The 12,814-nt window shown below is 41.9% G+C and overlaps 1 protein-coding gene across 9 annotated transcripts in view; it reads left to right on the forward strand.

Moving 5' to 3' along the window:
* The window catches only part of TACC2 (transforming acidic coiled-coil containing protein 2), a 124,648-nt gene that overhangs the window by 10,781 nt on the left and 101,053 nt on the right, over positions 1-12,814 (forward strand). For 8 of the 9 annotated variants that reach the window (XM_084526819.1, XM_084526827.1, XM_084526823.1 and 5 more), the window contains exons 3-4: positions 3,948-4,025; positions 5,429-5,488. In XM_084526819.1, the coding sequence (XP_084382945.1) occupies positions 3,993-4,025; positions 5,429-5,488 (93 nt within the window). In that variant the 5' untranslated portion in view covers positions 3,948-3,992. The remainder of the gene's footprint in view (positions 1-3,947; positions 4,026-5,428; positions 5,489-12,814) is intronic. The other variant, XM_084526826.1, reaches the window with a different exon arrangement.

The following is a 12,814-nucleotide window of genomic DNA, read 5'->3' on the forward strand; positions in this document are numbered from 1 at the left end:
GAATACAAATAATTTATTTCAGATCTGTGGAATTCTTTATCAGTAGCAGTGGCCTGAGGAGGTATAATAATAATGCTGGGGGCTCGGATTGCTGAATGACCAACTTCATAAAAAATGAAAGCTTGTAAAGGCAGGGCTGCTCATGTCGTCCCTGGCCTTGCAGCTGTTCATTGCATGCCTATCGCTAATGCTCTCAAGCCAGATGTTTGTGGACCAAGACTTTGTGGAGCAGAGAACAACCACAGGAATATCAGCACCCAGCATATAGCTACTTTATGAAATTCCTGTTTCTTATTCACGTAAATAGGAATTTGACATGCTAGACTCAGTAATGCTGCCGTGCAGCTCTTCAAGGTGCAGTAAACCCACAGTTTACTTATTCCTTTGCTGTGTAGCACCAGCGAGCACCACTGGTGAGTGCAGAAATTTGTTAATCCCTTGGAGTTACCACTAATGATACACTATCTTTTGTTATCAGCTGTCTCTCTGAGCACCCCTTTGTGGAAGCATTGCTTGAGCGCACAATGAACATTAATAACAGCAATTAGCTCACTCATAAACCAGTACTTCTTGCAACATCACATTTCAAAGAGTTTTTGTCATGTCTCCACCCTTCAGGACGATTAAATGGGAAATGATTTCAGCATAACTTGAACAGGAATGTCAACATCTGTTAACAGATATTTTCTGAGTGCTTTCGACAGTACTAAGAGAAAATGAAGGGCAAACTTAAATACACAAACGAACTGCAAAACAAAGTGCAGAGTAGCTGTTCCCCCCAGTACTACTTTTCCCTTGACAACATGCAAAACTTCACCGTGTTGATACTGAAACATTTCACTGAACAATTTTTGTGGTGCAGGAAGCGCTGGTTGCACCGTAGGCCAAGAGACACCAGAAGTAAAATCTGTTTTGACCTAGACCCATTTTCTCCAGGCTTACTTTTGTGCAAAAACATTAGTGGAGAATTTATGAAATGCAGAGCCACGGCAGCCTCCCAGGAGCAGGGGGAGGCCGGGTGGAGGAGGTATAACTTGTTTTCTTTTTTGCCTGGGGTGGAGGCAAGTTGGTTGCTGAGCAGGTTATGAAGGTGGGTCCTTGAAAGAAAGCCTACAGTTCATGTCAGTCTGGGGAGAAGTAGGAGGAAAATAAGGCGAAAACGTGTGAGGTGAAGATGGAAGGAATGGTTTGAAGACGTGCTCTAAGAGCGTCAGTGTATCCCACGCTGCCAGATAAATGCCAGAATGTAAGTGTGAAGTTAAACATTCTCTCTCTTTCTCTCATTTTCAGGAAAACGGTGGTTTTACTGTCCGTGTACAAAATTTTCTATAGGCTGATGACCAATTTGCTACTACTGAGCAATTTTGAGATATGCAGTGCTAAAATAATTTTAGTAATGACATGTAAATTGTAAAAGATAGTATGGAAAGATGAGAAAGATTATCTTTAGGTTAACCCATGCTTATTTAATGAATAGATTTTTAGCATGTTTATAAGGTTTATTTGAAATTCCATACATATGATAAAGTGCATGTGTTTTACAACCTAAGTAATGCTTGTGCATTGAGAAAATGTTTTAGAAATAATGTATGTAAAAAAGATTAAAATTGCATTGTAATCGGAAGAAATATCTCAGTTGCTCAGCAGCGTAATTCACTCATTATTATTATCATCACCTATTTCATTATTAGAGAATCTATACATGCTTTATTCCCTCCTTATGACTTTTGTCTTCATTATTAAGAAAATGGTAATGTGACAATTATGTGACAGTTGTGAAATTTCATGCTCTAAGCAAGGAAAAGAGTAAGTAGATGGGATGAGATATGTTAGTGGAAATTTGTGACAGCTAGCACTTCGGGGGTGTTTTTATAGTTTTGTATTTTAATGCCTGTACATTTATATATATATATATATATATATTAAAAAAACAGTAAGTCATTAATGTATTTTTGTTTTCAAGTGAATATTACAAATTCAGTCTCTATTTGCAGTTGCTGTTCTTAGCAGTCAGTATTGCTGAGTTGGTGCAGAAGCCTTGAAAGCACATTATGCACTGAAGTAAATTCACTCTAAAATAAGCAGAGCAACTTGACAAATTTTACAAAATTGTAGAATTTGCATTTTGTGTTGTCGATATAGCAGACCCCACCCCAATTAGCTATAACTCCATAAGGACTTGGAGAGTTCCACTCGTTCCCCAGCTCGTGTTATTCTTGCACGTGCTCGTGAGGGGATAGCTGTGAGAGCTCTCAATTTCCTGCTGTTTTCACATCACGTCTGTGGGAGCAGAAAAGGAGCTGGGAAAGGAAAAGCTTGTTGGATCAGTGGCACGGAAATGCCAGTATGTTCCCTCGTAGGGAAATGTGTGGCTGTTGAGGGAAGCATATTGTTACAGGGAAGTTATTTCTCTCCTGTGCATTGTAACCTTAGTTAGCTGCTCAAACTGCGTACGAGAATGTTTTGTCATAACAATAGATACTTAAAATATTATAATCTTAACCTGGTGCCTTGGAACATTTCACGGGGCTGCGCCTGAAGAGGTTTGTGCATCACAGTACTCCCCGATCGAGCACCTTGTGCTTAGGGAACAGCCCCTTTGAAAACGTTACATGTGTGTCTTAAAGTTGGTTCCGGTACTATTTCAAAACAGTAGAGGACTTGGCAGTCATCTTAGCAGATAAAAGCTAGTGCTGCTAATTAATCACTAAAAGTGCAGTCCTGGGCCCAGGGATTTCAACAGGAGCAAGTTCAAGCACCAATATATCCCCTGAAGACACTCAAGTTTAAACAGAGCATAGCTTATAAGCATGACACCGAACTTCTCTCTCCAAGCCTCCTTTGAAGAAAAATAGTCTTTCAAGTTTAAAAAAAGAGTGGTGCAGTAATGCGTAACAGCATTCCTTAAAAGCTTATATGGTTTCCTTGGCTAATAAAGTGCAATCTTTCTTTTACAGCCTGACTTTAATGGAGGTTTTCTTGACATGTGCCACAGACCAATCTCACAAAAAATAAATTGAAGAGAGTGTGTGTAATTTTCACCTATCCAGTAACACAATAAATACACGGAATTTAAATGCCTGAGCTCCAAAATGAAATGTCTAGAACAAGAAGTACGTGTCTACAACTGAATCTCTATCGTGCACATTTCCCACTGAATTGCCTCTTGAAAAAAATACAGAAATGAGTGGTGCCTGGGGAGGCACTAATTCCAGAGCTGCTGGCTACAGCTCTAATGCTCAGAGGATTTTTTAAAATTAAATAATTAGAACTGAACTAGTATAAAACCAATAATAATTAAGGCAGGCAGATCCGGTCAAGTGTAAAGAAAATGTGTTTCAGAACATAAAATTATAAGCAGGATATTGCTTAAGAAAGCAGAGTGTAACTACAATAACAAGGACAAAAATCCATTTACTCTTTCTTAAAGCTGAGTGCGTATGTGGAAAATGGTTTCTGTTACAGAAACAGTCGGGTTTAACGTTGTGGTTGGTTCTACACAGAGTGAGCATGCAGCTCCCTCCAGGATCTCCAAGAGAAATAATAAAAAAAAAAAAAATTAACAAGTGGTTTGAATATGGTTAAAAAAATAAGGTTTTCTTATGGGCTGTCCATCCAAAGTAACTCTGGCAAGGAAAATACCGTTCTGCTCAAATGACATGGGGTAATCCAGAAGCAGAGTAACGAAGCTGAGTTTTGAGGAGTGGCTGTCAGCATAAGCAGAGTAGTGTAGGAGAGGCAGCAGGGAGAGAGCAATCTCTTTGTAAAAAAAAAAAGCCCCAAGAGCTATTGTCCCTTAATCTATGACTTAAAATCATTGCAAAACTGAATGTCAGGAGGGCAGCTGACAAGTTGCCCGAGATGGCATTCCTCCAAAATTCTGAGCTTTTTTTTAAATTTCGTTTTATTTTTTAATGGAAGACTTAAAAATTTTCCTTTTCTTCTAGTGATCTTTCTTTAATTGCTGTGTGACACTGGACGTCAGCACCAAAATGGGCAATGAGAACAGTAGTGCAGAAAATCAGGTGAGTGTGACTGTGATTGCCTTGCCCTTCCCTGCTGCCCAAGAGCAAAGGTTACAGAAATCTGTCCATGGGCCATTTGCCTCACATTCATCTTCTGCTCCCAGTTACACTCGTATTTAATTGTCGTTAATGGTAATTGAGGGCAACTTTTTGTTTGTTTGTTAATGTGGCAATGACAATGCCTCGTGGTGTTGAGGCAACCGTGTGGGTGGCTGCTCCCTGGGGAATGGGAGCTGCGGGGAGTGCCATGGGGTGTCCTGTCCCACCTCCCAGCCAGGAGCACGGCAGTGGGACAGCCCTAGAAATTGGCACCTCTGTGGGGACAAGGGTGAGCCAAGAGGGGTCCTGGGTGTCAGCCCATGGGTTTGCTTGGCTCAGCGGGCACGTGGCAGGGCAGGGACGGGCTGAGATGGGGTCCAGGGCCATGGGCAGGGGGGAAAGGGCCTGGAGGGCCAGGCAATGCCTCTGGGTGCTCCCAAGGCCCTGACACTTGGTAGCTTCTCCCTGTTCAAAAATGACCTTGCAATGTATGTGTGCTGACCCAGGAGTTCACACCCCGTTAGAAGAAGGGTGCTTCGCTGATGCCTGTTGCTGCTTGGTGATTTCTTTTTGAACTGTTGAAATGAAGGGATCCCATACGCCACGGCTAGCTGTGTGCAGTTAAATTAGACATTACTATGTTGATCTAGGTTTGAATTAAAGTTGTGATTTGTTTATTTCAACACTTAAGATACCAGAAAGTGTTTCATCCTCTCTTCTTGCATACATTACATAGACGGCAAAACCCATTAGGCCTCATTTTGCCTCCATTTCAGCTCTGAGCAAATCTGCTGTACCTTGTGCATTGCCGAGTGGGCCCTCTCAAAGGAACCAGTATTAAAAGTTAGCCAATTTTTTTTTTCTTAAAGATGTTTCTAAAAGAGCAATCTGCTATAATTGTTGGTTGTTCTGGCCAAGTTGTATTGTTACCACAAGATTTGGCCCCAAACTTTTTTCAGTGGTCAGGAACAGGAGGATGTGTTCATTCCTACGATGAAATAATGAGAATTCCTCCTCCAATGTATACACTTTCCACTTAGGAAGTTTTTGAAAGCCAGATATATTTCTTCAGGAGCCCTCCTGACACCAAGAAGCCTGTACTTAAACATTATTAAATTTGTTAAGGAATTTAATAAAAAGCTCTTATTTTTTAATAAGGAAAGGAAGCTTCTGGTCTCCTTTTCAGACAAGCAAATGCTAGAAAATCAAATTACTTTAAAAGTCACTATTAACAGAGAAATAAATAGAAATAGCAATAACACTTAAAAGCCACTTAATCTGCTGAACAGCCCTTGAAATGTATCCCTTAATGAATAGTCAAGCTTCATCTAGTCAATAGAATTTTTAAATACGTTTATTTTCAGTCAGACGTCCCCAATGCAAATAAAGTCATCCTTATGCCGCCCAGCCAAGGAACGCAGCAGGTAGTGGATGATGAAAACTGCTTTGCATGGTTTGCATTTCAAAATGTTAGCATCAGGCCTGGCTGTTCTTTTTCTTCTGCATCTGCTTTTGGCTTTTTTTTTTTTTTTTTTTTTTTTTTTTGACACTAACTGCAAATTTGCAAGGCAGCTACATTTAAGTTTTCAGCAAGTTGTAAAAAAAAATCTGGTTTCTTTTAACTTTCCTCTTTGGTAGCAATCTATGCTTTAGAGAAACAGCCTGTGTTTGACCCTCTTTGCATGCTGGCTTTCCTCTCTGCTCTCATGCAATTAAAACAAAGCAGTGGATGTTGTTGTTACAGTTACAGTCAGTACAATTTGACAGGAGTTGTTGTTTCTGTTTAGGTATTTATCAGGGAACACCATTCCTCAGTTCCAGCTCTCAGCTGAGTCGTTTGGGAGCTGTGCACATGGTTTGCATTAAAGATGGGAGAGTCTGTGCTAAGTTTAGAACTCATTTTATAAGAGGGAAGGTCTGTGGAATAAATGTGCTACTATGAAGAACAGAGTGGGCACTTACAGGAAAATAAATACCCAATCTGTCTTGTAAAGACCATCCTCTGAGGAAAATATAATGCAAATTTAGTACAAATTATTAAAGATAATAAATAAAATGAGGCTGGGGCCAGCAGTACGTTTAACACGGTGATTTTCTGTGCTGTGTTTTGCTCTAGCAGTGCACAGAGTCTGAACTGCTGAGAGATTTGAGGCTTGTGCCCTGCCCTATTGGCATGACAAAGCTTGCTCCCAAACACAGGCCTGCCAGTGGCAAGGCGTGTTGGGCTTATGCTGAATTGCATGTAAGTTATTTTTGAGATGCATTCATTTTGAAAAGCAAAACTCCACTTGAAGAGAAATGCATTTACAATGAAAAAGAAACAATCTAGAACAGAGATCCAGACTTCATCAGGGAAAATAGATGGAAGTAAAGGAATACCTCTTTAATGGGAAGCTATGAGAGGAATTATTGTTTCTGGAGCTCTACAAGATCTCAGCTGTTGCGCTGCCCATCAGACACATAATTCTTCATCCACTCAAACGCACCGGCCAATACAGAGGAGTGGCAAAGCTCAAGCTTTTCCCTGAATTTTCTGGAAAACCAAATGTTCAAAAATCATCCACACAACCATAGTCAGTCTTACCGTTTCACAGAGGGGAAGTTTCACTTATAAAAGAAACCAAGCTGACTAGGACCGACCAAACTATCTGCTATTTAAAAAGTTGGGCAACACAAAACTTCCTAAAACTAGAACGAGCTAGATTTTCTAATAGGCAGTGATTTTAACTGAGGTTTTCAATTCTTGCTCCTCAGAGCTGTGAGGAGGAGAGCCGTCGTCTTCCACAGCCTTTCTCACGAAAAGCCAGAGCTACCAAGTGATTGTAAAGGTCTTTGATGGTGCAAACTGTGGCTGCTTAAATGAACTCCTAGCAGCGAGTATTTCACCCCAGAGTGAGTGAGGGAATTTCAAAGTCACTTACCACATAAGTTACTTCTATCTCTTGCTTTATCCTTTCTTCTCCTTTGTTTTCTGAATAAGGGAAGAGCCGGGCAAAGCTAGTTACTTCACATCGATGTTGTTGTTCAGTTCTCTTCGCACATAAATCCTGACGTGTGGCTAGCTTTTTTGTTCTTGCTTGTTTTTCGCTGCGAAATGTGTGAGATGGGCAACACATGCATACTTGCTGGAGGGGCCATCATTTCTGAAGTGTCTATTTGTTTGTCTGAAGCATCACGCTGTGCTCCTGCTCGGGTTTCTCCATTTAATTGTTGTGAACAAATCTGACTGCTCCCCATTCTGCAGTTAATATTCTCCATCACTGCTTTTTCCATATTTCAATGCACTTAAGCCAATGGGTCCAGTTAACCGGTGGGGCTCTACTTTCAGATCCCAGCACTATGGGGATTAGCAGAGAACACACTGGGCACGCTACCAGCTTCCCAGCTTCAGTCCCCATTCCCACGGATGATAACTGGGCAAATCCCTCCGAGCTCTGGAGCTCACACTGTGTGTTTACATACTTCCTGCCTAGTGCAATAACATCTGGATCCATTCCATTGCTTATCTTCAACTGGCAACAAAAACGCATTCCCAATTTTCTGCATAATAATTCTGTGCCTATAGCACTTTAATGAGGGACACTGTCACCCTTCATGCAACACCTCTTTTACTCTCTAAGGCATCATTTTTGCTCACTTCTTCTCCCATTTCCTCCATTGCACATCAGGAGCGTGCAAGCCAGCAGAGCTGCTCCACATCCTTTGAGTCAACATTTGTCTGCAGCTGAATGGTGCTGGCAGTATGTGTGTTACTGGTACCTACGTAGTTCCCATATACATGCTGTCACTGCGTTCATTCATGCTTGCTTCCAATGATAACTGCGACTGGTCCCATATTCTATGGCGAGCAATACCAACTATTTGTCTGAATTTACAAAAATAAACCCAGACGTTTTCTGTTCTAAGAGAATTAAACACCCCTATATGCAAATGCTGCGAATTCTGGGACATTTCTCACTGTAATGAATAAGTATTATTCTCCTTCTCATCTTCCCTTTGAATTACGGAGGGGAAATAAAAGAAGAATGAAGATTCAAAGTTGCAACAGGGCTCTTAATTTGAAAGCAGAGTTAAAAGGTAGTCGGAAGACTATTCCTACGAGTAGCTGGAAGACTTTCCTTCCCTTCTGAATTAATGGTTAAAGCTTTCCTCACATCTTTAAAGCCAACACCATTTCTAATGGGAAATGTATATTTACAGGTACAGATGAAAAGGAAAAAAACATGTATTTATAAAAACCTCTATTGCTATTAACTACATTTCTCTATTTGGAAATTATGTGAGAATGTTGGACCTACATTTTCACATCTGTGGATGGTTAGAAATAACTAGGCCAGCAAACACTATCAGATGGTGAGAACAGCAGAGTTCAGATCTGAATTCGGAGAGAATTTTCCTAATAGTACTTCATATAAATCTGACTGCATCCTCTCAAATATTTTATGTAGGTTGCTAAGAACTACTCAGAAAGCTATTCTAGTCAAAATTGTACTGAGCTTGAATTACAAATATTGTGCTGAAGATTTTTTTTCCTGAGATCATCAGCTTTATCCCCTCTCTTCCTTGCTGTACTAATGCACCTGTCATCCTTAAGAACAGAATCTGGATATCCATCAGGCCCTCATCCACCTGTCAGCAATGAGACAAAGGAAAATAAAAAGCTGCAGGAAGGCTAATGGAGTTACAAGGATAACTCAGACTTTTCCTTTGCCTACTGAACTTCAATTACATAAGCAAATGGAAAGATTAGGTTAACAAGAACCGTGAAGCCAGTGATACAGCTAAGCTTCATCCAGCCCAGCGCAGGCTCGTGGTATGCACGTTCAAACAGAGTAAAGCTTAAACACAGCAGCAAGTTGATGAGGAGACACTTAGGTTGACATTACAAGGATCTGAAGATAAACAATTTAGTGCCCTCGGTGGATTGGAAAGGTCGTAAGCCTGAGCAGTGAAACTTGAAGGTTTGAATACTTTTGCTGTAGCCCAGAGGATGTTGTGTATTCTGTAAAGAATGCTAAACCAAGGAACAGATGGTGCTACATATACATGCAACAGTGGGTTTGTGGTTTTTTGTTTGTTTGCTTGTTTGTTTTTTATGGTTGCAACTAAAGTCATTTCACTAGGTTTGGATTTATTTCTCAGGAGGAAAAGTAACTCTTTCTCTCTAAGAAAAGCTCATAGGTACCTACAATAGAAGGTTGTAACCAAAATTTTTACATACGGTTGTTACTGTATCCATATATATATATATCCGTATATATACCATATATATACATATCTGTATATACCATACCATATACTGTACCATATGTGTTGAATCTTTAAGAAGCAGCTTAAAGGATACCTCCAGCAAATGCCAACTTTTGCATTCCTGTCATTTTGAGGATTTTAATTAGAAATGGCACAAACATAAAACACTGCTCACGAGAGAGAAAAATAAAGCAAGCCAGAAGCAATAGCAAATTACAACATTAATGATTAAAAAATAAATAAATCTACTGTAGTTGCAAAATTCTGTATGGAACCTCCCATAAGGAGACTGCATCTGATCATAAATACACCCAACTAATTAGGTAGACATGGTGATTGGCCTTCTGTCAGCTTAAAGACAACACCCAAGCGGCCACAATGCTCATCCCCCTCTGTAAACTGCTTTCCCCAGCCACTCTCAACACTGGGCAGGTGATGAAAAACGTGGGTTGCTGCACAAGGTGTTTATCAAAACCAGAATCTGGCTCCCTTGTGGTGTGACAAGACCAAGTTCTAGAGCAATCCTTCAGGTCTGAACTGTCATATGGAGTGCAAGCTTGGCCCAAGGTGTCAATTAGCGATTTGTTCCTGTCCCATGGTCAGTAATTTGCTTTAAAAATGGCAACAGCCATTTGAAGATTATCTCCAGTCACGTAACCTCTGCAGCTTTGTTTAGAAAAATTTCACCTGGAAAATTTTTTTCTTGATTCACTTTTCTGACATAGGTGTGGATATTCGTATTTCACTGCTATTGATTTTTAGTCAGTGGCAGGGCATTAAACTAACTCAGGAAGTCTTACATTAGCTTGGTTGTTTTAAGAATCACAGCCAGTTATTTTCCACCATCTCAGTTCCATTTTTCAGAAGTGGATTAGTGCTGAATTTCCTAAGGAGGAACAGGCTATCAGCGAAGGCTTTCCATGCACAACTTCCCACCACCTTTCTCTGCGGCCAAGTCCTGCAGCAAAATAAGGGATCACTGCAGAACACAGCACCGAGAGCTCTCCAAAGACCACCACGTGCACACTTTGCTGCTTGGTGGTTGCTTGCAGAGGCACACGGGTGCGAGGTTTGGCAGAGGAGGAGCGTGCCCTGCCACCCGTAATGGGGACTGTGTGTTCGTCCTGCCCATCGGCTGCCACGGTGGCTGTTCCTGGAAGACAGGGATGGGTGTGTGGGGCTGACCTTCGCCCCTCGTCCTGCTGCTGCCGCTCCCCTGTGCCAGGCAAGGCTGTGGGTGGTTGAAGCCAGGAAGCACGGGGGAAATAACACATGGAACCGTGCTCTGGAGGACATGAAGAAAAGTAAAAGGTGAGTTCTGGCTTATCGATTGAGATGGGTAAAGGCTTGTTCTGGCTTCTCCCTTTCCATAAACTCAGGGGGTTACCAGGAATGGGAACTCCTTGGAGCTCCTCGGGGATTGCTCCCAGCTGCGGCACCGGCGCCTGCTGTAAAAGGAGGTGTGTGCGGTGGTACCAGGGGGTGTGAGGGGAAGCTGCTGTGTTGGGGGAAAGGCAGAAATCAAAGGATATTTGCTTGTTCAGAGCGCCAGTGCTGGGTTTGAACCAGGAATCCCTCCCTGGGGCAGCAGCTGGAGCCAGAGTGCTGCCCTGTGTGTAATCCTTGCGGCTGCGGTGGTAACGGGGCTCTCCCTGGTAAAGGAAAACCAGAAAACCAAACCACTCGTAGGCGCCTGCTCCAAGCCATCAGGGCAGCTAAATGATCCTGCAGGTTCACTGCATGCTCCTACAGAGGCCAGTGCTTGTGGCAGGGCTTAATGCAAATAATTACGCTGCGTGGTTGAGGAGGAACAGTTTTATTCATTTAAATAGTGCTGGCGTAAAGGGAAAAAGTGGGGGTTGGTTAGTGTGCCTCCTCTTGTTGGTATACGCGCTGTGAGCAGCTTGTTTGTTTGTTGTTTTGTTGTGTTTTTAAATTATGATAGGCAAAAAACTGCTGAGAACCTCTGCATTCCGACTTCTAATTATTTCATTAAGTCTTGCAATTATTTTTTTTAATATAATCTCAGAATCCTTTGGACAAAGGCGCATGCTACATTTGAACCAAATACAGAGTGGGTTTAGCGGCGAGCTTCTGTAGGAGATGACTTCAGAGGCTGTGTGTGTTGCAACATCAAAAGTAATTTATTTAACATCAGCTTTCTGATGATACTTTTGAACAAAATATAGTCTTTTTAATTGTTTCCACAGACGTTCATTAAAAATAAAAAAGCGTGCTCTGCAAAGCTAGTTCAGCTCCTGATTTGCATAACTAGCTTCAATTTGAAAAACTTGATAGAGAAATGGGATTGTGTTTTTCTGCTGGCTGGCACAGATTCACAGAACATGTTTTTTTGTGTTGATTAAATAGTAAATTAAATGTAGCAGACCAGTAAGATTTATTACACATTATTGTTAAAATCCTCCTTTGAGCTTCCCTCACAAATATCATTTCCAGGCTGTGTGCGCTCTGGCCTGGCTAGGTAAGAGGGCAACTTTGCTTCTTGGTTGCTCCAGAAAAAGAAAGTAAAGAGGGTGTCAGCGAGTCCTTGCTGCTCCAACAGGAGCTGGACTGCAAAGATTATTTTGATCTATGTTAAATTTGGTCATGCCAGGAACTCAAACAAGGATCAGATCTCTCTGTGACCCATTGCAGTTGTTTAGGGATAGCTGGGAGAACGATAACTCCTTAAACAGGAGATCTCTGAAAGCCTAACAGTATTAAAATAATAATAATAAAAAGCCCCCCAGCCCATCAGTCTGTGCAAAATGTTAAATGTAGTCTGTAAAACAGTGCACTTCGTTGTCTCCTGAGCCATGCTTTGTTGTGGCTGTGCTCCTTGCCTTCACAACCTGCCCATCCCACGGTGTCGTTCTTTTAATATTAACACTTGGCATTAGAGCTGAGGAAGGTGGTTGGGATGTAGCACTCCTGGGTTTTAGTGGTGGACTTGGCAGTGCTAGGTTAATGGTTGGGCTTGAGGACCTTAGAGGGCTTTTCCAACCAAAGCATTCAGTGATTCTGGTTCTGTAACACGGCAGCATCCTGATTTTGGTGAGCTTCAGAAGCAATGAGCATTGGGTGTACTGTGTGAGAGGCTGCTGAGCAGCATTTCTCTAACACCCCGAGCCCACATTGTTGCTCAGCTTCAGGTTGTCGTGGGGCTCACGGTGCTCCTGGCTCTGGGTGGCAAGTAGGAGCTGGCTGCATGGAGCTGATTTGTGTGCAGGAGGCTTCCCGATTACGCTGCACCTCCAGGAGTGGGATGTCTGCAGGTCATTGGGACAGAGGATTGTAACCTAAAGCAGCCCTTTGAGCTCAGTGATTGATCTTGTGGAGGGGAGAGTAATTAGAAGCACCATGTAGGCACTGAGACTGCGGTAGGTTAATGACTTAATTCGTTGCTGTGTTGCTTTCTGCTGTGGAAGATGACACAGGCTTCAGAAGCAGGAGATGAAACACTCAGCCCTTCCTCTTCTGAGAAGAGCTGTGGGCTTCTC

Source organism: Aythya ferina (assembly GCF_964211825.1).
Source record: "Aythya ferina genome assembly, chromosome: 7".
In the NCBI taxonomy this organism is placed as follows: domain Eukaryota; kingdom Metazoa; phylum Chordata; class Aves; order Anseriformes; family Anatidae; genus Aythya; species Aythya ferina.